The 24558-nt window shown below is 33.5% G+C and overlaps 3 protein-coding genes and 1 long non-coding RNA gene across 4 annotated transcripts in view; 2 read left to right on the top strand and 2 right to left on the bottom strand.

Annotated features, from left to right (window-relative positions):
- Positions 1 to 3358: 3358 nt before the first annotated feature.
- Positions 3359 to 7565, bottom strand: LOC143073241 (complement C1q-like protein 3). The gene is made up of 3 exons (XM_076248619.1): positions 7417 to 7565; positions 4642 to 4656; positions 3359 to 3771 (listed from the first exon to the last, which is right to left on the bottom strand). Exons 1-3 carry the CDS (start codon positions 7496 to 7498, stop codon positions 3377 to 3379), a joined length of 492 nt encoding a protein of 163 aa, XP_076104734.1. The 5' UTR covers positions 7499 to 7565; the 3' UTR covers positions 3359 to 3376.
- Positions 7566 to 9804: 2239 nt separating this feature from the next.
- Positions 9805 to 22363, bottom strand: LOC143073240 (uncharacterized). The gene is made up of 5 exons (XM_076248618.1): positions 22208 to 22363; positions 19183 to 21882; positions 12294 to 12422; positions 10935 to 11097; positions 9805 to 10297 (listed from the first exon to the last, which is right to left on the bottom strand). Exons 2-5 carry the CDS (start codon positions 21865 to 21867, stop codon positions 10104 to 10106), a joined length of 3171 nt encoding a protein of 1056 aa, XP_076104733.1. The 5' UTR covers positions 21868 to 21882; positions 22208 to 22363; the 3' UTR covers positions 9805 to 10103.
- Positions 13695 to 15182, top strand: LOC143073239 (uncharacterized). Its single transcript, XR_012977439.1, has 3 exons — positions 13695 to 13820; positions 14482 to 14599; positions 15119 to 15182. It is a non-coding gene; the product is annotated as an uncharacterized LOC143073239 (long non-coding RNA).
- Positions 22364 to 24204: 1841 nt separating the features above from the next.
- Positions 24205 to 24558, top strand: part of LOC143073238 (uncharacterized) — a 28921-nt gene continuing 28567 nt past the window's right edge. The window contains exon 1 of the mRNA XM_076248617.1: positions 24205 to 24328. The gene's annotated coding sequence lies outside the window, so the exon portion shown is untranslated. The remainder of the gene's footprint in view (positions 24329 to 24558) is intronic.

Here is a 24558-nt window from a genome sequence, read left to right as displayed (position 1 = left end):
TAGTATCCTCAATTATCTGGAATGTCCTATTATTGTCCGAACGCAGTCGTTTTAGTTCGTAACAGATTCCTACTGATCGGGAAGGGTCTGAATAGTTCGGCAAAGCACCCCGACAGTTAGGTGCGTCCCGTAACATTCGGGGAAACTCAGCCGATTTTGTCTAGTCGGATTACAATCGTGCCTATGTCGTGACAGATTCTGCTGTATCGGATCGAATTCCTAACAATGTTCTGTGTATTCGGGACGGTGTCCTGTGGAACGGGAATGATCTGGAGAAGTCCCGACAATAACAGAATACAATACGACTGAGACCAGACAAAGCCGTTTGCAATGCGATAGAGCGGACCGTGATAGGATTACGTTCCGACAGTACCTGATCATCCCGATTATGCCGACAGTTTTCGAACGGATAACTTCCGTCAGCGTCGGTTCACTGTCTTGTCACTATCTGATCTCTGTCGGATTACATTCGGTAGAATCGGGACGCATTCGTGACAGACTCGGTCGAATTTTACCTGGCGAAAGATACAAATCGAATTTCCATCCACGATTCACAGGATCTTGATCAGACTTTTGACAAATTTTAATCGGGAATGGTCCTGTCAAGGACGGCAGTAAAAATCGTGAATGTGTGACCCCAGCTTTAGCTCACTTCTTAAAAACTTTATATTTTAGAAGGTGGAAGACCTGGATGCTTCATACTTTGTATATAGATGCTTCATGTTACGAAGTTTCCGTCAGTCACATGTCCAATGTCCTTGACCTCATTTTTATGGTTCAGTGACCACTTGAAAAAAAAGTTCAATTTTTTTGTAATGTTGAATTCTCTCTTATTATAAGTAATAGGATAACTATATTTGATATGTGCGTACCTTGCAAGGTCCTCGTGTCTGTCAGACAGTTTTCACTTGACCTCGACCTCATTTCATGGATCAGTGAACAAGGTTAAGTTTTGGTGGTCAAGTCCATATCTCAGATACTATAAGCAATAGGGCTAGTATATTCGGTGTATGGAAGGACTGTAAGGTGTACATGTCCAACTGGCAGGTGTCATCTGACCTTGACCTCATTTTCATGGTTCAGTGGTTATAGTTAAATTTTTGTGTTTTGGTCTGTTTTTCTCATACCATATGCAATAGGTCTACTATATTTGTTGTATGGAATGATTGTTAAGTGTACATGTCTAGCGGGCAGATATCATGTGACCTTGACCTCATTTTCATGGTTCAGTGGTCAAAGTTAAGTTTTTGAGTTTTGGTCTTTTTATCTAATGCTATATGCCATAGGTCAACTATATTTAGTGTATGGAAATATTTTATGATCTTTATGTCAGTCGAGCAGGTTTTATTTAACCGTGACCTCATTTTCACGGTTCATTGCACAGTGTTAAGTTTTTGTGTTTTGGCCTATTTTCCTTAAACTATAAGTAATGTGTCAACTATATATGTTGTATAGAAGCATTGTTAGCTGTACCTGTCTGCCTGGCATGTTTCATATGACCTGGACCTCTTTTTCAAGGTTCATTGGTCTTTGTTTAGTTATCTTGGTTAATGTTAAGTTTATGTGACAGTTGTAATAAAGCTTAGCTTTATACTTAGGACTATCAACATAATATCAATGATTAGTATAGAAGGCGATACATTTCACCGTGTGCACTCTTGTTCCCAAAAAGGAGGGGGACGTGTTTACCCATTATAAAAAGATCTCTATCAAACCATTTTTGGGGGTCTGCCACACTTCTTATTTTTTTGGGGGGATTACCAGGGAAACTTTGGCTGCAGAAAGAAAAATATCACATAAATCCTGTGCCTCTTTGATAATTTCTTCTGAAGAACAATCGCTATCATTAATAAGAAAAGAAGATATTTCCTGCTGGGAATGTGGTGAAAAGTGCTTGCTGAAATTTAACGTGGGCAGCAAGAAGATTATTCCACTGAGATTCTGTTAATTGATGCCCAGCCAAAATTTCCAACGATGTTTTACAGAGACATCCTGAAACTGAAATGTTGAAACAAACTCTGACACTCGAAATGTTCCCTTTCTTAGGACTCTTATATCGAAAAACTAGAGGCTCTTTAAGAGCCTGTGTCGCTCAATTTGGTCTCTGTGCATATTTAACAAAGGACACACATGTATTCATGACAAAACATTTGTGTTTTGGTGATGGTGATGTGTTTGAAGTTCTTAATTTAATCAACATTCTTGCTACTTACAATTATATCAATCTATAATGAACTTGGCCCATTAGTAACAGAGGAAAATATTTTGTAAAAAATCAAAAAAAATTATGAAAATTGACTATAAAGGGCAAGAACTCCTCAAGGGGTCAACTTACAATTTCGGTCATGTTGACTTATTTGTAGATCTTACTTAGCTAAACGTTATTGCTGTTTATAGTTTATCTACATCATATCATATAAATATTCAAGATAATAGCCAAAAACGGTAAAAGGTCCTTAAAAATTACCAATTCAGGGGCAGCAATCCAACAATCGGTTGTCTGATTTATCTGAAAATTTAAGAGCAGATAGATCTTGACTTGATAAACAATTTAACCCAGTCATGATTGCTCTAAATGCTTTGGTGTCAGAGTTTTAAGCCAAGATCTATATTTTACCCTTATGTTCTATTTTTAGCCATGGTGGCCATCTTGGTTGGTTGGCCGGGTCATCCTACACATTTTTTTAAACTAGATACCCCAATGATGATAGTGGCAAAGTTTGGTTAACTTTGGTCCTGTAGTTACGTTACAGAAACGAAGATTTTAGTAAAAGATAACCAAAATTTACGAAAAATCGGTAAAATGTGGCTATAAAGGGCAAGGATTTGTATAGTTAGACTATCCTTGTAAAGGGCAATAACTCAAGGGGTCAACTGACCATTTTGGTCATCCTGAAATATTTGTAGATCTTATTTCGCTGAACATTATTGTTGTTGCCAATTTATCTCTATCTATAATAATATTCAAGATAATAACAAAAAACAGCAAAAATTCCTAAAAATTACCAATTCAGGGCAGCAACCCAACAACCAGTTGTCAGATTCATCTGAAAATTTCAGGGCAGATGAATTAATGTTCCCTTGATTAACAATTTCACCCCTGTCAGATTTTCTCTAAATGCTTTTGTTTCAGAGTTATAAGCAAATCATTTTTTTGTGAGACAAGTGCCAGTACTCTAAAAGATATCAAAAGTATCTCCCCTTGACCACTGATTCTTTCCTCGTGCATTTGAAATATTATTTTATGTTTCTTTAATCACTCTGTAATGTTTATGTCATGTTGTAATTAATGTTATGCTCTTTATGGGCCCTTTAATTTGGAGGATACAACTATTGTATTGTATAAAAAAAAAGTACATCTAATATCAAATTAAATTTATTGCAAAAGACGTCCAGAGAAATATGAATGGCGATTTCCAGCAACAGTCTCTTTTCTGTGTGGTACTCTGTGTTGAACGAACACTTTATCTCCCTCCTTTAGCTGCATCAGTAGAACGCGGGTTACAGCATGCCAGTCTCTACCTCCTGCATAACCAAGATCAAATCTCTCGTTATTTTTCTGTATTTGGAAGGTGACACCAGATGTCCGATGTCCTTGTATGGTACATGCAATTTGGTACAATCCTGTTTTGGGTGCTGTGAACTGTCCTGTTAGAGGGTCGTAGTAGTTCCCGATGTTTGTCAAGACTTCGTCAAATTTCAGGATGTCATTTCCACTGAAAGGACGATTTCCTTTCACGTATGCATGAAATGCAGGCTTTCCGTCGTATTCTAAAATACAAACTCACAAGTGAAGCCATTACTGTTATTTGTATCACTCATTGGAATAAAAGATTTCAATTAGTTACAGTGAAATATTTTGATAGGTTACAGCTGAGATTACTATAACACAGTAGCATTAGTCTCAGGTTACAGTATTGATTGATTTTTTTTCAACGAAAGAGTATGCTTATTTTTCAGTGAATGTAAGTGAGACAAGAGGCATGCAAGGTATTGTCACAATTTTTTATTTGAATGACCAATGTATATATAGAGAATTGATCTAGTCCTTCTAGTTCTCATATTGAAATTGCTTCTCATAATTCCATATGACACGCAATGGTTGGTACCGACACCTATTACCTTAGACATTTAGAAAAAAAAAATACCTTGGCAATATATATAGTTCTTTATTATCTATTTGTCTAAATAAAATCATAAAAAACTGCTATTCACAAACAAACGTTGTGGAAGTAAACATGTCAAAAGTAAAATAATTGAATAATTGAAATGCATATTTTCTTAAGAATTGAATGCTTCTTTTTGTAAATTTATTGGGGTGTAAAAGCGTTGACCGAAATGCATTTAGTATGAAGCGTGGAATAAGATTTTTTGTTTGAAATCAATGTAATGCCCCTACACCATAATTCCATTGCAAAATAATTAAATCAAATAATTGCATTTCCTTATTGAAGGGCCCTTCAAGTTAGATCAATTACAATCCAGATAAGCTATTTTGTATACTTCCCTTTCGAAAACTACAATCGTTTTCTTCAAGAAAAGTTTTATCAAACAATTTATCAACAACAATACATGCCTAATCCTCCTTTCCAACCAAAGCAACCCATTAAAAAGATGCCAAACAACAACACATATACTTACTGTCATAGAAATATTCTAAAATATATGAGAGATAAGTAAATGATAGAATAAGATGTACAAAATATAGGTACGAAATGTATAGTTTGTTTCATACATATTTTGCCAAGAGGTTTCGACTATTACGGCGTTGAAATACAAGGCTAGCAGCTTCAAAGGCAGTATATTTTGCGAACCAGCTACTTGTGTTCGTGTGCGTTAAAAAAATAAAAGGTAAATACATAAAGACACGGAACTTGGAGGAAAATTCAAAACGGAAAGTTCTTAATCAAATGGAAAAATTAAAAGTCCAATTAAACACATCAAACAAATTTATAACATATGTCATATTAATATATTTAAAAGAATACTTCGTCTTGAAATAGCCCCGGAGTGAAAAACAATACAAACAGTAATTGAATACCAAAAAAGAATGGAAAGCAACTGACGATTATCACTCAATTACATGCAGGCTCATCACTTGGTATACTGTGGATTCATTATTATTCGTTGGATACCAATTTTCGTGGATTTCGTGGGTACAGCAGAACCACGAAATTAAATGTTCAACGAATACAAACTTTTATAAAGGTTTATATATACAGACTCGGCAAAACCAAGAAATTAGATATCCACGAACAGGCAAGATTTTCTTAATCCACGAAAATTGGTACCCACGAAAATAAATGAATCCACAGTATATATGTTACAGTGAATTTGTATAATCAGTGATTATGTAGAATCCCTGAAATTTTCAGGGATTATGTAGAATCACTGGCTAGTTTAGGGATTATATATAATTACTAAAATTTTCAGGGATTATGTAGAATCACTAGAAAAAATGTTAGGGATTATACATAATAACTGAAATGAAGAAATAGTTTTATTTATAAAGAAAATGAATAAAAGCCAAATAATTTATTCTATAAAATCATATTAAAACATCAATATAAACATTAATTGTAACATGTTAAGAAAAATATATCAGAATGATAACCCCATTTAAAAAAAATGTTAAACGCAATATATTAAAACCATCTCAAGGTATCCCGAAAAGAAGGGAATGAGCAATCTTGAACCTGTTCAAGCAAAATACCATGTTAATTGACCAGGCAATATTCTTTTTCAGACTTTTTGTGAACAATTGCCAATGATTATGTTTTTTGGGTTTCCCTTTTCTTTTCCCCTGTGGAATTGCTATGAGAATATTACACCAAATACCAGCTTCCTCTAAATTTTGTTCTATTTATCAATCCTTAGTTCTGCCTGTTTTATCATCATGACATTTAGATGCGTAAGTTCTCTCAGTTGAATTTTCTTGTTCATTTGAGAAAAAAAATATAATAAAAAAACAAAAAAAAAAACATCACAAAACAGATGTTCCATAATCTTCTGTACCACAAATAACAAGCTCTGTGGATTTACAAATAGCAACAAACAATACATGTAAAGTAATCGCTATAAAGGGAATGTTGATTATTATTAATTTTAAAGTCTTTAACTTTATCTCGAAACCCTATGTTGGTTATATATTTAGATTATCCACTGTGTTTAAAAGTAAAATTATTTCATCTGGCAAGGAATATGAAAGAAAAAGATGATAATTTGTCTATATTATTTATTCTTTAACAAACAAAGGATCCTTACATTATTGATAATCCCTGAAATCATATTAGGGAATATGTAGAATAATTATTGAAATGTTCAGTGATTATGTAAAATCACTGGTCATATTCAGGGATTATATATAATTACTAATGATTTCAGTGATTCTACATATTCCCTGGAAAATCAGGGATTCTACATAATCCCTGATTATACAAATTCACTGTAACATATATACATAAATATATACAATCTGGTGGGGTTTAACATGTTAAAAAAATTTTCAAAAAAGTAAAAGAATAAATAGCAAAAATGCCGACCTCCAAGGAAAATTCAAAAAAGTCCTTTATCAAATGACAACATCAAAAGCTTCAACACACGTACTAAATGAATGGAAGATATTAGCCATCTTCTTAATAGTCAAAAGATAACAGACTAGGAGTGTGCTTTTAGATGTTTCTGCATACGATTTATGCTTTTAGAGAAGAAACAAATAAATGATCCAAATCGGTTAATTGTTATAAAATACATCAAATAACATAATTACAAATCTAATCTTGAATGCTATCAAATTTTAAGAAATGTAATTGTGTTGATATAGTCATGTGACGGACAATTCATGGTTTTGTTGTGCTGTTTTTGTGTGCTTACTAGGTTGATTTACCTGTTCGTTGTTATTCTGTGGATAACATGTCGAAATGAACTATTGTATTTGATGTTGCATTTATTTGTAGTTGTATTCCTGTCCTGTCACACAACCAGGTTCAACCCACCATTTTTTCTTAAAATGTCCTGTACCAAGTCAGGAAAATGACAGTTGTTATCAAATAGTTCGTTTCTGTGTGTGTTGCATTGTCGTTTATTTGTTGCACGTCAGTGTTTCTGTTGTTTTCCATTTATAGTTGTGTTTCCCTCGGTTTTAGTTTGTAACCGGATTTTTTTTTCTCTCAATCCATTTATTACTTTAGAACTGCGGTATACTACTGTTGCCTTTATTTAAACGGGAATGTTTGATTAACAGTAATATCCAACACATATAGCCATGTTGTGTAAACTTTTTAATAAATTAAATGATGCCCACCTATGACGTGTGATAAAAAAAAACAAGCAATCAAATCATTTCAATAAAAATTAAAATGCAAAGATTCAAAATTCTCAATGGCTAATTATATTTTTTTTAATTATTTAACTCACCGTCTCCCTCGCCATAAAGAGTTTTGACCTCTCCAAAGGTTGCAAACAAAACGCCAATTAAAAACGGACTAAACGAAAGCATTTCAGTTGCAGACAATTCCTACTGCAGAATACAGATGCAGACAATTCCTACTGCAGAATACAGATGTAAAGTTGGTACCTTAGTTTTACTATGATACAAGCTGTTACGTTTATCTTCATTGAACCGAAATCTGATATATTAAACCGAAATCTGATACTTGAAATGAATGTTTTACACGGAATGACTGAAAGGAGTAGGTCCGGTAAGGACCGATTTTGGCCTCAAATTTCAGGTTATTCTGACAAAAGATTTTGACCACTTTTTAAACACTTAAGTGTCTATTTCATTTGATTCAATTAGTTTATGTGAATGATTTTAACTGATTTAGTCATTAAAAGCGATCCGATTCAAGATCAAATATGAAAAATCTACCAAATATGTCGAAAAATGTCACTTTTCAGATAGTTTTTGTCAAAAATGAAAGTGACCGCATCCGTGTTCATCCTCACCCTTTATATAATGTTATGTATTATCATCAAATACAACTTACATTTCAATATTAAGGATGAACACGAATGCGTCCACTTTCGTTTTACACGGAAACCGTCTGAAATTTAACTAAAATGCTAGAATTGTAAAGATTTCAGTAACTTAGCATGACTTAATGATGCTAGTACCCGATATTTGTGCATTGTATTGTCAAAAACAGACCATATTTATGTAGCAGAAGCATTCTTCTGTCCAATAAATAACTAAAAGTTTACATTTTAACAATTTTGTAAAACTGCTATATTTTGGGGCCAAATGGGGTCTTACTGGACCTACTCCTTTCGTTGAATTCAATATAAAAAAGGTTTGCGTTTTGTAGGAAAGTTATTTTTATATTTCTGCAATATACCTTTTTGGTTCATGGTGCCCATTTAACTGTCTGTGCACATGTTTTCAACAAAAAGGTAACATTCATCAACAAAAACCGTTTGAATATCAACTTTAGTCGAAAAGATTCGTTGTTTCCACAAACTCGAATGTTCAATGCTGCATTACTGTGTTCGGTTTCATTGAAATCCTCGCCTACTGACAAAGACTGATGCCTTTACGGATTTCGCCAACAAAAGTCACATAGATGTATGTTATTTACTTTTAAGAGAGTCTATGTGTGTTCTCTTTCTTCGGATCCAAAGATAGACGTTATAGATAGATAAGTTATGCAAATTTTAATAAATATAAAGTTATGTCTTTTTAAGTTTACAGGTATTGACATTCAAACTCTTACAAAAGTTGTTCCATTTTGTCTGAGAGAGAAAATCCCTCATTAGAAACGATCTGAAATTCACTGCAATAGGGCCTATTTTAGTTAATCGTCCGGAGCACAAAAGTCAAAATAGACTACATAAAACAAACGAAACAGGCTGAGATATCCTTGCCAAACTTCCATAAGCTGATACAATAGATATCGTTGGATTCGCTTTCATCAAAAATATTTCATCTTATAACATTTATCGTTTTAATTGCATGTTATACTTTTCGATTGTTTGTCTTTGTAAATTATTACTTTTACTGCTTAGTCATATTTTGTTATATCCATTTGATGATGACTCGGTACATCCCGTCAGTGAGTTAATATGCCATCATAATTTTTTGTATTCTTGTCTATCGTTTTTGCTAAATTGCTTTGTCCATATGTTTTTTAGTTTTTCTTTGTTGACATGTTAGTTTTTTTTATAATGATTAAGATTTTAACACAATGTTGACTGCTGTACCCCTATTTTGACATTTTTACCTACTATGTCCGTTTATTTAGTTCACACATTGTTGTCAATATAATAATTTCATGTCATACAAGTAACCCAACTTTTTTTTCTTAAAATGTCATGAACCAAAACAGGAATGTGACAGTTGTTAAATAGTCGTTTCTATTTGTTTTGTTTGTTACACTTCAGTGTTCGTCTTGTTCTTTTGTTTTCCTCTTATAATTGATGTGTGTTTTCTCGGTTTTAGTTCGGACCCAGATTTGTTTTCTCTCAATCGATTTATGATTTTTGAACAGTGGTATACTACTGTTGCCTTTATTCATAATACAAAAAATACACAATACGAGCGGAGATATGTGAGAGTAAATATATTATACACATGCAATTTTCTTATGATTTGAAAAATATACCTTTGCAGTTTGCAGATGGGTGTCTCAAATAAATTCTTTTTAATGCATTTTTCTCGGATTTGTCTATATTTTTGTCATTCAAATACAAAACGGTATTCATATACAATAGAGCTAGTGTTTCAATTTGTACATAGTCTTTTTTATCAGCATTATATTTTCTGCCTGCTTCTATGCTTAGTAAGAGCTGATATGTGATACGATCCCATGTATCTATAAAAATCACATTTAATTCTTATAAAAAGCAGTTACTTCACTTTTATAATTGCACCAAGCATTATTTCTTTCGTAATATAATAATATATTTACAAACTAACTTTGGCTAAGCAAACATCAGTAAATCCATATCTAAACAAAATCTCTCTAATAATACAACATCAGTTTTAAGATAATAACTGATTGATTTACTGTCTTACAACTCTAGATTTGATCATTTATGTGAACTCGTGATACATGTATTCATTAACCTTTTTGAGATAAACGAATGGTATTTATCGACAACATAGTTTAGCTTCCTTGAATGTAATCCTCTAATCTTCTGACGACGTCAAATCTTTCCATTCGAGTTAGCTTTTCCACCAAGCGTTCCACTGTAGCCTCGGTTGTTGACGCAGCCCAGTCTTGTAAAAGAGCATCACAGGGGTCACGTGGTGAGCGCATCTTCAGTAACTCTATTTGACGTTTGCTTTTTCCTAATGTTTCTGTGGAAAATAGTCGAAAAATTTTACGCTATTGTAGTATGTTTTAAATACTATGTGACTGGGGAAACATTTTAATCTGGATCTACTTTCCCTTCCGGAGCACCCCCAGTTATTGTTTTGGTTCGTGTTGCTCAGTCTTAAGTTTTCTATGTTTTGTTTTGTGTGTGTTTGTTTGTCTGTGTGTCTCTGTCGTCGTACGTCTGGCGTAAGTGTAAAATATACAGTGGCGGATCCAGAAATTTTCATAAGTGGGGGCCCACTGACTGACCTAAGAGGGGGCCCGCTCCAGTCACGCTTCAGTGATTCCCTATATAAGCAACCATTTTTTTTCCAAAAAAGGGGGGCCCGGGCCCCCTGCCCCCTCTAAATCCGCCTCTGATATAATCCTGGTATCTATGATGTGTTTATTTTCAAGCCATGGCGTTGCACAGTTAATTCTAAGATAATATGATCTACGTTTAAAAACTACAAAACAAATCTGTCATTTGATATTGGGAATACGATATTTGAAAGTACTGTTTTTTTAGAGCTATACAAGCAGAAGTAGCAGTTACATTAGTGAGAGTGATATTGAATGTATTGTTTACCAACATATTGACACTTAGATAGTACAACAATATTTCATGTAAAACATTACCTGCTAATAACCTCCAATCACGTCCAAGAGCATTGAAGATGTTAAGATCATCACAAATATCTGAGAATAGTCGAGGGGGAAGATCGAGGATATTAACGTCCCATAAACCACTCCTTTGTCTTTCAAGCTGGTGATGTGCATTCTGTATTGGTGAAACTATGATCTACAAGCAATATCTAATATGTTTATATATATTATGTGGTAGTCGGCTGACATTGAATTTGTTTATTAAACGTTATAGTTTTGCTCGTTTGAATTCAAAAATACAAATGCATAATTTTTTGGGGCATAAAGAACTTCTTATCATTAGGTTCACTTTTGATGGGTGTTCTCATTTCATATCGTGTTTTGAAAATTAAAAACAAATGTATAGATATTATGACTGATATTATGTGGATAAAATAGAGAAAAAAACTAAACTACAACAAAACGACTTAAAATGTTATCATTTTGTCGAAAAAAATGCGCCTTATTTGATAATATTTACAAAATAGAATAAATGTGACTTTCTGTTAATAATGTAGCTGACATGCTCCGCATTTTTCGATGTATTGATTACTTGGAGGAATAAATGCACATTGCATTTCATGTTTTACTGTGGTATTCATCGTTGTAGATTATAAGGTGTCTATTTTATCATCAATTCAACTATTTTTGGGTAATGATAGACTTTTTGTAATGGTAATATCCGCCTTTATATAAAAAAAAATATCATTATGCCCCACCTACGATAGTAGAGGGGCATTATGTTTTTTGGTCTGTGGCTCCGTTTGTCCGTTCGTTCGTCTGTGCGTCCGTTCGTCCCGCTTCAGGTTAAAGTTTTTGGTCAAGGTAGTTTTTGATGAAGCTGAAGTCCAATCAACTTGAAACTTAGTTAACTTGTTGCTTATGATATGATCTTTCTAATTTTAAAGCCAAATTAGACTTTTGACCCCAATTTCACTGTCTACTGAACATAGAAAATGAAAGTGGGAGTTTCAGGTTAAAGTTTTTGGTCAAGGTAGTTTTTGATGAAATTGAATTCCAATCAACTTGAAACTTAGTTAACTTGTTGCTTATGATATGATCTTTCTAATTTTAAAGCCAAATTAGACTTTACCCAATTTCACGGTCAATGGAACATGGAAAATGATAGTGGGAGTGGGGCATCCGTGTTCTTTGGACACATTCTTGTTTTTAATATAGATCTATTTATTTTTTTATATTCTATTTAGAAAAGTGATCAAACTAGATTCTCATGCTATCCACAGGATCGAACAGAAATATTTATATTTCTTTGTGATGATGCGCGATTTCGTTGTTTAACATGCATACAAAAGGTTTCCAGTACCAAAAAGATTTTTAAAACAAGAAATATACCTGTCCATGCCTGAAACTAAATTTGCGTCCTCTGCACCAGAATTCTTTGTTGTCTGGTAGATCAATCCTCAACACCCGGTGATATCCTTCCGGTTTGATACTTTCATAAAGTGAAAAGATGTGATGTTCCTGGAATTAGTAATTTACTTATGCAGTTAGTTATGCGAAACAAGTAACTATAAACCAGAGTATATAATAACTAGTGTATCATTCATACGTATAATTGATCATATTTTATAAACCACTCGTCTAATTGGTTCTGATACGGGTCTTTGTTTAATGAATAACTCATTTTTATACTTACAGAAACTGTACATATAAAATAGTGGCACAAGTGACCACTGAGTTTCACTATCCGAATTTTTTTTTGCGATAGGCTATCTTTTGATAGGGTATACCATATTCTGGCATATGTGCACTTTTCAAATCAGTTGTTTTCAAAAAAGTTGGTATCAAGTGTTTTTTATTCAACTTTGTAATTGTTTGGCTTTATAAATATTTTGATATGAGCGTCACTGATGAGTCTTATGAAGACGAAACGCGCGTCTGGCGTACTAAATTATAATCCTGGTACCGTTGATAACTATTTTATTACTTAATGTATTCGCATGTAACCGCATAGATAAAAAGAAAGCTTTGATCATCACCTCGAATTGCAATTGTGCATGTATACGAGTTCTACAAAAATCACACATTGTCAAATAACATGGAGCATGTACCCAAAACGTTCGCAGTCTAAACCGATGCTTTACATGCAAAGTATATGATTCAAATTAGTAGTGATAATTACAACAATCACATTCAACTAGAATTAATTGCATAACAGTGTGGTCGACAGTAAAACGTTTGTAGGTTGTAATTTGTTTGTCAACGGCTACACTGCAAACATTGCAGACGCCTGACGCGTCTGGACGCGTTCCAATTTTAAGCACAATATGTTCAGTTATTAACATTAGTATTCCACATTGAACGCCAGCGTTAAAGACTATAACACATTGTGTTCAGTCTTTTAACGCACATATTCAAGACAAGTGTTCTAAATTGAACACTAAAAATGTTCTTATATTGTAATGGGGAGTGAAAAAAAAATCATCATTTCAGAGTCAAACAGACGATGAATAAGGGTGATTCGTACTATGATTTGACGATAAATGTATTTTAGCTGTATCGGCATATAAGCAAATTATAGTTTGGTAAAAAAAATGAAACATTTTACAAGAGCGTATTTATAAGCGTGCAAATGATTGATTTTTAATATGAATCTTTTTCTATAAACGACTTAAGTTCTTAAGGTATTTTTTTAACAATGTAAATGCGTAAATGCTCATGAAAACGTTGCTCTTGTAAAAGCGTTCTGGTGTCGAACATGATGCGTTCAAATTTACCATTTTCCCGGAACGCCATGTGTTCCAAACATATCCGCGTACATAACAGCGCGTGACGTATTAATGTACCGGAAGTTTGGTTTTTGATCGTGATTGAAGAAGCTTCACTGAAGAAAATTAACAACAAAACTTGATATAATAGGTATGTTTATCTATATTTATCTACACATGACGAACATAAAAAATATTTTTTTTAGTCATGAAATCAACAAATGTCTAATTGGACAGGACACACTAAAGTATAAATGGAAGAACATTTTGTTCGAACATAAAACTGCACCCTCCACTTCCACTTAACTGTGCTGTCATAATTCGATTAAAAAAGTAGCGGTTCTTTGAGAGATTACATTCAAATTATCATGTTTAAAAAAAAAAATTAACCTCTGTAAATTTATACGTAAATGTTAAATGATATCGTTGCTATTGTAAATGTGTTCTGGTCTCGAACATGATTCGTTCAAGCTAATCGTTTTCTCCGAACGCCATGTATTCCTAACACGACTCAAACATTGTGTATAGAAAGCATTAAGAAGATCAAACGATCATCTACACTTTTGAGGATGTACATTTTTTAATTAAATAAAACCAATGCATAAGGATTTGTTCACAAATGCAAAAACTGTCATGACATTGCAATGTCAAGACAGAAGTTTGTAAAAAAAGGCATACTGCAACACTAATTTTAAATTTCTCATGTATATGTTATTTATAATAGCTTTGTAATTAGTAATTCATTTTAGCAAATGTCCACCCTTGTGCACTGCATTCATGTATTTTAATGTATTCCTATGTTACTTTTATAGGGTACAAACCCAACTATACTGTACTTAAGGGTAATTGTTCGTGCATACCTCGAGAATAAAGAGAACATGTTGCAGTTCAAGAGATGACTACTTATCCTGCACCATAAAAGTACTATATGTAAGTTTAAGAATTTTGAATAGGAGTGCATGTCCATTGACTTCTTACAAGTGTTGTTATTGCAGATTTATCAATAAAATGTGCACCATTCACTTGTTTACATTAATCAGAAAGCTATTTGAGCTAAATTTGATGCAATTACATCATCCGTCAATTATCCGTATACAGATCATAAGTGAAAAAATTACTAAATATCTTTCAAAATAAAGGCAAATGGTAATTAGTTTCTTGAAATGTTAGCAGTTAATTTAGTGACAAGTCTAAGTTGACGATAAAGTTTTGCCTAAAAAACATAATAGCACTTGCTGGACACTTTCTATCATTTTTTTTAAAAAAGATATAGAACACGAGAGCACATTTGACCACTCAATTACCACTCATTGGCAAATGCATCTTATCTTATAATGCTGACAAGTATAATGGAATTACAAAAACGAAATAAGATTTTCTAATATTCTTAAGGAATGTCGACATGATGAATAATTTGTTTACTCATACACTTCATATTTCACATTTTAGAACTTACGGTTGATGGATAACAAGGTTAAAGAATAATTATAACCCAAGGAGACGAATCCTCTAACTAGAGGCTCTAAAGAGCCTGTGTCGCTCACCTTGGTCTATGTGAATATTAAACAATGGACACAGATGGATTCATGACAAAATTGTGTTTTGGTGATGGTGATGTGTTTGTAGATCTTACTTTACTAAACATTCTTGCTGCTTACAATTATCTCTATCTATAACAGTACTTTCTGTGGAAAATGTTATTGAAAATCTTCAAATTCTAAGAAAATTGTTAAAAATTGACTATGAAGGGCAATAACTCCTTAGGGGGTCAATTGACTATTTTGGTCATAGTGACTTATTTTTAGTTCTTACTTTGCTGTACATTATTGCTGTTTACAGTTTATCTCTATCTATAATAATATTCAAGATAATAACAAAAAAACAGCAAAATTTCCTCAAAATTACCAATTCAGGGGCAGCAACCCAACAACGGGTTGTCTGATTCATCTGAAAATTTCAGGGCAGATAGATCTTGAACTGATTAACAATTTTACCCCATGTCAGATTTGCTCTAAATGCTTTGGTTTTTGAGTTATAAGCCAAAAACTGCATTTTACCCCCATGTTTTATTTTTAGCCATGGCGGCCATCTTGGTTTGTTGGCCGATTTACCGGACACATTTTTTTAACTAGATACCCCAATGATGATTATGGCTAAGTTTGGTTAAATTTGGCCCAGTAGTTTCAGAGGAGAAGATTTTTCTAAAAGATTACTAAGATTTACGAAAAATGGTTAAAAATTGACTATAAAGGGCAATAACTCCTAAAGTGGTCAACTGACCATTTTGGTCTTGTTGACTTATTTGTAGATCTTACTTTGCTGAACATTATTGCTGTTTACAGTTTATCTCTATCTATAATAATATTCAAGATAATAACCATAAACAGCAAAATTTCCTTAAAATTACCATTTCAGGGGCAGCAACCCAACAACGGAATGTCCGATTCATCTGAAAATTTCAGGGCAGATAGATCTTAACCTGATGAACAATTTTACTCATCTCAGATTTGCTCTAAATGCTTTGGTTTTTGAGTTATAAGCCAAAAACTGCATTTTACCCCTATGTTCTATTTTTAGCCATGGCAGCCATCTTGGTTGGTTGGCGGGGTCACGCCACACATTTTTTAAACTAGATACCCCAATGATGATTATGGCCAAGTTTGATTAAATTTGGCCCAGTAGTTTCAGAGGAGAAGATTTTTCTACAAGATTACTAAGATTTACGAAAAATGGTTAAAAATTGACTATAAAGGGCAATAACTCCTAAAGGGGTCAACTGACCATTTCGGTCATGTTGACCTTTTTGTAAATCTTACTTTGCTGAACATTATTGCTGTTTACAGTTTATCTTTATCTATAACAATATTCAAGATAATAACCAAAAACAGCAAAATTTCCTTAAAATTACATATTCAGGGGCAGCAACCCAACAACGGGTTGTCTGATTCATCTGAAAATTTCAGGGCAGATAGATCTTGAACTGATTAACAATTTTACCCCATGTCAGATTTGCTCTAAATGCTTTGGTTTTTGAGTTATAAGCCAAAAACTGCATTTTACCCCTATGTTCTATTTTTAGCCATGGCGGCCATCTTGGTTGGTTGGCGGGGTCACGCCACACATTTTTTAAACTAGATACCCCAATGATGATTGTGGCCAAGTTTGGTTTAATTTGGCCCAGCAGTTTCAGAGGAGAAGATTTTTGTAAAAGTTAACGACGACGGACGACGACGACGGACGCCGGACGCAAAGTGATGGGAAAAGCTCACTTGGCCCTTCGGGCCAGGTGAGCTAAAAATGGAAGCTCAAAATCAGTTGTAAACGACTCAAATCATGTTTAAAAGTGTCCAAGGAAGCAGTGTTACATGAACACCGACTCGACTACTAGCATCATATATACAGGGTATTTTATGTTTGATATTGACTATCTGAGTGCTATGCAGCCAGTGGATTATGGAACATTTTGGTGATAAAAGAGTCAGTGGCATCAGTATTTTGTAAAGAAATTCAGAACAGTTCTTGACTTAGGAAGTTGTAAACGATGAGTTAAACATAAGACACTTGACTTTGTTGTAACATAATAATTTTAAATATATGACGAACATTTTGTTTATGAGTAAATATTTGGACACATTTTGCAAATTACAAATGTTATATTTCTAACTTGTCTAACTTGTCATTTTAAAGTTGCTTCAATATTTCACATTTTATTGTACTTTTTTTTTTAAATGTTGCCTTTTTTAATCAATTAAAGACGTTTTTAATCAATTAAAATATTTGTTTTACAAGACCACAATAATGTTTCAGAGAATATAACACTTTTTCTGGAACATGTAAAATTGTGTTCCAGTAATATACACTATGTGTTCTGGATATTATCACATATTTCTGGAACACAGTCCGAGCGTTCCAGAAGTGTTACAAGGCTTAGAACGCGTAACGGCATACCATTTTGCTCACAAGGACATGTTCCAGATTCAAACACTAGGCGTTCAAGAAGTACACGCTATCCGTTCAAGAATAACACATAGCGTTCGAAAGATGCACACATGATGTTAAAAACTGGAACACGAAAGTTAATATCTAGAACACTGTTACGCGTTCCAGATTCAAACACTAGGTGTTCAAGGAGTACACACTATCCGTTCAAAAATAACAAACATAGCGTTCGAAAGATGCACACATAATGTTAAAAACTGGAACACCAATGTTAATATTGAGAACACCGTTACGCGTTCCAGAAGTGTTACAAAAGGGCGTTCAAAAAGTGTTCAGATTCTTAACACTTTTATTTACAGTGTATGATTTTATGCTCACCCAGTCTGTCAGAGGCCTTCCAGTGGGGATTGAAATATTCACTTGTTACACATTCCGATACATAAAATGAAACTTTCTTTTTACAAAGCTTGAAAGGAATTTGTTTTAAATATTTATTATAATCATCACATACAACCGTGTCATTTATAAGAATAATAATGTTCAGAGATGATATTATTTAATAATAATAAAAAAAAATAGGTTTATCCATTGTAAAAAAAAACTATTAAGTTGGTGGGGTTAATTCACAAAATATCTCATTGATTAAGAGCACAACTACTTCTACGGTGTGATCATTTAAGAATGGCCTACTATTTATTCAATGCGTATACATGTGGGTTTTGTTTGTGAAGAGTTCTGGATAATTAAAAAATCATTTGATTTCTTTGTTTAATACCATAAAACGATTCATTCTTTCAGATATTTGTCACTTTGCCTTATCTTCAAGTCCAACACAATTTCTCACGTTTCTTACAAAACTTATATTCTTGTGATGTATTCTTTTGTTGAAAAAAAATGTATAGATATATATAGATATAGGAAGATGTGGTATGAGTGCCAATGAGACAAGTAATAATTCATAAAAGTAAACCATTGTAGGTTAAGGTACGACCTGCAACACGGAGCCTTGGCTCACACCGAGCAGCAAGTTATAGAGGGCCCCAAAACTACTACATGTAGTGTAAAACCAGTCAAACGGGAAAACCAACGAGAAACGAAAAACACATATGAACTACATAAACAGACGACATCATGCATTGTAACTTTTAAAGCCAATTAAGTAAAAAAAAAAAATCTGAAAAAATCTGAAAGAACGTGCGATATCATATTAGGAAAATTGATGGTCAAACCATAACAAAAAATCAAGTACAGAATTTTAAGTATTCAACCTTTATAGCTTGCTGTTCGGTGTGAGCCAAGACTCCGTGTTGAAGGCCATTTTTATTTATTTTCAAATTACAAAGGTTATTCCTGATTAGTATTTTTAATTATTTTATTTAGGCGTTTAGAACCTTTGGTGACCTCACAGTTTAAATTTCTATGATAAGTACGTCGTGAGCAGTGGGCATTACAGACGAACGTTCACCTAATTTTCCCCAGTCAATGAATGGCCATAGCTACACTGTTATGAATTTCATTCTATTAAATAAAAAACTTGAAGAATGAATCAAAACGTAAATCATCATAATACTTACATTTTGGCAGAATTCATGCGGTCCTTCAAATGGGCACATAACGCCAATTTTGTATCGGCATTTTCTAAAATCTCTGTCTACAATATTACAGATCTTCTGGCAAAGTCTTTTTGTTAGTTCCATGCAAGATTCCTGTTCACTGCCTCTAATGACTATTTTTAAAAGCTGTTGAGTCGGTGTTGCACTTTCTTTTATATCTAATAGTTCAATTTTAAAGCTATTTGATTGTCTAAACCCAGATCTAAATGTAAATAAAGCTTTAGACGTGCAAACATTAAGATGATAACTCCCATTCATGCCGACGTCTACATGTGTTTCGCTAGTACACTGACACACAAGGCGGGTAAAAATAAATTTCGGCACCACTGGTCCAAAGTCGAAATAAAGAATTGTATCTGAACTGATGTCATCCCAATAGTTTTGTGGGTACGGGAGGGTATCCTTCACCAGTGGTATCAAAAGATAGCATTTTTCTCCAGTAACATTCCTTCCATCAATACCCAGATCAAGCTTACACACTAAATCCAGATACTCTAGAAGACCAATTACGATGTCCACGTTGATTTCCTCACTAACTAATGGACTTTTCTCTATTATATGATGGAGAAGCTTTCGTGTAGCAATACCTAAATCAACAACAGTGTTCCATGCTAACATATATTCTGCTTGTCTGTCTGCTCTTGGTGGAGCTCGTACTAAACTTGTCATGATATCAACCAAGGCTTTAGGGTCCAACACAACCAACTGGTTTTGGTTATTATCATATGAATTATATATAATCTCTCCACTTTCGTGAAAGTAATTCAGGAGATCCTCTAGCTCACCGTCTGCTGTGACACTACATTCGTGCTCACAGCATAGCTGTTCTATTGTTTCTAAAGTTTCAATCAGACGTCCTCTTAAGCGACAATCATTGATAACACGATAGAAGTATAGATATTTTATTGGATATTCCGGTTTCATGGAATCTTTTGCGAGATCTAGCAGTTGCTGTCGAAGGTATAAATGATCGTCATCTTTTGGATTTCGTATAGAATTTTCTACATAGAAAACCGGTCTGTCTGTTAGTCTATTCCAAACAACCATGTTATGAAATTGCCTTGGAAGATGGTTTAGTATTTTTTCCGAAACCATGTCAATATCATCTCTGCTCAGACTTTTGTCATCGCGATGCGTTCCGATAATAAAGGCGCGCACACTTGGAAACCTGTCATGAACAAAAATAGCTTGCAGCCAATACAGTATTTCTGCAAAGCAATATTTAAAATTTCGTTTTGCTTCTGTTGCGCTAAAAACAATCAAATATACACAGTGACCCATCATATAAATGTGATGTACAGAGTGGTATAAAGGATGTCCTGCAAAATCTCGGATAACAAACTTTAGGCTAGCTTCACTTTTAGAATCAAGAACTTTTGTCGCATTGCTTATTGACGCTTTAGGATTTGCATCGACTTTTCCTTCAAGGAAAGAATGACAAACTTCTATGAATATAATTACAAAGGTTCCAAATATTGCATGGACAAACCATTGCTTTGACAATTTCCATTCTAGTACAAATGTGAGAAAGATTCCAGGAATTATTCCGAGAAAATAGCAAATGAATCGTCGATTTCGCCTACTCTCGGAAACTGATTTTAATACTTTGTTAAGTAATTTGACATACGTATCAAAGCCAAGTTTGATGAAGATCACATGGGAATATCCACATCCTAAACCACTCAATACTGAAAAGATGAATGCTTTTGAAATAAAAGGTGAAATTAATGCTAGAATGGTAAATGTTGCTGCAATGATCTTCGGGTGTCTTAGAGTCCATATGCCAATTAAAACACACATTGTAAAAATATGTAAATGAAGATCTTTAAAGACATTGTGACTAAGAATTTCTCGTGTCCACGGTGGCTGCATTAAACACAATACAAAACAGAATCCCAGTCCTGTTGAAATGCCCATGCTGAATGCCATAACCATATGTATCCTGGCAAAGTATAAAAATGCATATACAACAGACCACATTAAACATACATTATATTCTAAGTGTTCAAACAATTCGTATGATTTCCATCTGAGGAGACAATCATTGTATAATACAAGACAAAGCACACCAAGTGTCATGCCAAACCCGTCGCGTAACGAACCAAATAGTAGCAATCCGGAGAAGGCTAGCGATACTATCAACATCACTGAAAACCATGGGCAAAGAGAAACTTCAGATTCTGATGCTGTGAAATATAGAAATAACATAAAATATGACAAAAGTGTTGCCTTTAAAAATGATTGAATTTCGGCTTTGTGTTTCTTTTGTCGTTGACTATTTTCTAGTCGTTTGCGTACGTGTTTTCCGACAATAATGTTGCACTCATCAACATTTGCCATTTGCAGATCAACTTTGGACCAAAAATTTCCAGGATTCGGCGTTGTTCCAAGCGTTTCTACTAACTCGTGTTCAATCCCAACTGTACTTTGTTCATTTTCATTGAAATCTTCTCCAATTAGAAGTCGACGTAGACTTGTTTTTCCCTGTGCCACTTTTCCGACAATATTAACAACAAGGCGATAGGATTTATCTTTATCGTATTCGATAGCTTCCTCGTGAGCCTTTTTCCCGTCTGGTCCATATATATATGACATTCCTGTAGTTAGTTTCATGTCATAAAGTACACGGCTGTCACTTTTCTGCATTTTGAGTTTCTTTACCTTAAAATTAAATAGATAAATAAAATAAATAAATCCTATACATGTACATAAGGAAGGGAATTTCCAGTGAACTATAAATGACCCTGTGTCACTGGGTACATTTTACTGATGTAGTCATCTCATTTGAAAAAAAATATGCATGTACCTGCTATCATGAATATTGCGTTAAATCTAGAATGGTGATTTCACATACGATTATTACTTTTTCAATTGCAGTTGAGTCAATCAAAACATATGTTACTATAGTATATATGGTGTGTAATTTCAGAGTACTAAAAATAGACGTAGAGTGGAGTATTGGTTTACATAATCAAATTCTGCTTACCTTGATATGCTGTTTGTGTTTTAAATTCAAATTACCTCAGCACTGTGTATTGATCAGTTTTCTAAAATACGAAGAATTGTAGAAAATTTCATAAATGAAAACGTTAAGCTATTAGCAAGTCTGAATTGAACTTAAAATCCAGCTAGGTATGTTGCAATCGGAAATTCCCACAAACCGTCGATAGAAGAGTCATAAAAGATTAAACATGTGGTTGCTAACATTCAAATTTAAATTCACATACATTAAAGAAAGTGATAAACACGAATGTTTTACTACATATTCAATTTCGGATAAACCGTTTTTTTGTCATCATCCACTCTAAAAAGATTTTAGTAATGCTTATTTTGGGAAAAAAATTTGGGACCCTTATTTACAGAAAAATGTTTTCTTTTCCGGTTTTCGGTCATAGGACGGTTAAAAGAGGAGTTATATGTAGATAGGACTTATAAAACATTTATGAATGTAAAACTATTAATAAATCTTCTGAATAGAGTAATACATAAACAACACATATTTGTGATACAGAATTTACTCAAAATTGTCCAAAGTCTAGGCAGAAACAACATTTAATTGTCAATATTCACACTGAAATGCCGATGAATATGCATGCAGTAATGCTAGTCACTGTCGTCGTTCATTGTTGATCGTACATTTGTTTTCAACATACTCAAAAAGTAATGAGACTTTCCAATACTGTTTTGGCGTGTTTGCAGGGTGATTGGCTCTGGTAGTCTGTCGACCACATCGCCTCGGCATATTTTGAACGATATCGAAGGGTTCTGATAATTCTAATGCCGATTGGTACATCTCATTCCAAACTGATGAACCGTACACTGTAAAATGTGCTCCAAAAACTACATGTCTTAGACTGAGTATTACAAATTCAAATCTTGTTAAAGATACAAGTTACTGTCCGATTTTTTCATAATCTCCAATAACGCTTTTATTTTGAAACCAAATGCCGTTATTTAATGATATTTCATCAATTAAAAAAGTGACAACATAGGTGTTTTCTTTAACATTCAATCTATAAATTTTTATTTTGCCATTTTTTTTTTTGCATGCCGAATCGATGTGCACGCAACTGCGTGTTAGCGTATAGGGAGCTACGTGCCTGATGTCTGTCTGACATGATTTATTCGGACCATGACTTCATTGTCATGGATCTTTTAAATGTCAGTTTATGTGATACTTGTATTTTAACTTTTAAGACGTTCGACATAAAAACCGATGTCAAATTTGAGCAAGTTTAGCAGGCGTGACATTTCAGCGTGTGCACTTTTTTTATATTTTATTCTCACCTTTCATATCATGTTAGTCCCAAGATTACTAGATACATTAAGCTATATATATATATATTGACATATAACGAAAATGTATTATCGCAAGCCTTAAACTTATACCTGTATGAGTATCGAAGTAATCAAAAATTAAACTAATATTTTCGAAAATAACCCCTTGATTTTAGATCTGATACCATCTAATAGTAAGACAGGTCAAATGGTTTCTGACAATAAAATACTTACTACTCGTCTCATGATCAGTATATTAGAATAATAATGGTATGAGCTGGGGCATAGTATATAGGAATGAATGAAAATATGTTAACTGGTGTTTTTGCATTTGTATGAAATTGCATGTTTCCGTCAACGTGAGTAATTACCACAACCAAGTATTTGTACTCTACGTTATGCAGTTTCAGTATATAAGAATATAAAAAATATGAAAAAGGGACAAAACGTATAATGAATAAAGAAAAATGGCTAAAAAAAATCAGATAACAGAAATGACCCCCCCTTTTTTTTCCCTCCTGGCCTTTCCCGACCCAGACTCTCATACATATTGAGGACCTCATGGGAGTGTCCAAATAATCACATAAAAAAAAAAAAAATTTTGCCAATATTATATTAATTCTTTTTTTAAACAATATAATCAAATGATGAAAAAAAGGGTGTTCAACACTCCGGAAAATATTCCTCCGGATTTGTACTGGTTATTATATAATACTGCACATTGGTCAGCTGCTGTGCACATTATCTGTAATTGACGCGATTTTCACCTTTATACTCCTGAACTTTTTGTGGAAAATGGTTTGAAAGCATAATCAATATCTTACTTCTGGTATGATCATAATCATTAACCTGAAAAAGATTGAAACAAAGATAGTGGCCAAAAAAGCCATCATACTTTTTAACTTTTTTCAAGGAGTTATGCCCCTTTGAAACTCCTCCGAAACTTCTATCTATCTTCATATTTCCGCACTCAGTCACAACTCTGACTATTACGTGCCGTTGCATGCGTGGCTTATTTACAATATTAAAAATAAATAAATTTGTAGTAATATTACGTTA

Source organism: Mytilus galloprovincialis, chromosome 4 (genome assembly GCF_965363235.1).
Source record: "Mytilus galloprovincialis chromosome 4, xbMytGall1.hap1.1, whole genome shotgun sequence".
In the NCBI taxonomy this organism is placed as follows: Eukaryota; Metazoa; Mollusca; class Bivalvia; order Mytilida; family Mytilidae; genus Mytilus; species Mytilus galloprovincialis.
The sequence above is the reverse complement of the archived record's forward strand: the minus strand, read 5'-3'. Positions and strand labels throughout refer to the sequence as shown.

What these genes read in the sequence shown, in the direction of transcription:
- LOC143073241 (XM_076248619.1), bottom strand. Translation starts at nt 7,498, where the DNA reads ATGCTTTCGTTTAGTCCGTTTTTAATTGGCGTTTTGTTTGCAACCTTT.
- LOC143073240 (XM_076248618.1), bottom strand. Translation starts at nt 21,867, where the DNA reads ATGCAGAAAAGTGACAGCCGTGTACTTTATGACATGAAACTAACTACA. An exon ending in CGCATGAATTCTGCCAAAAT is followed by an intron (nt 12,423 to 19,182) that starts GTAAGTATTATG and finishes TACTAATTCCAG; the next exon opens with GAACATCACATCTTTTCACT. An exon ending in TTAGTTTCAGGCATGGACAG is followed by an intron (nt 11,098 to 12,293) that starts GTATATTTCTTG and finishes TATTGCTTGTAG; the next exon opens with ATCATAGTTTCACCAATACA.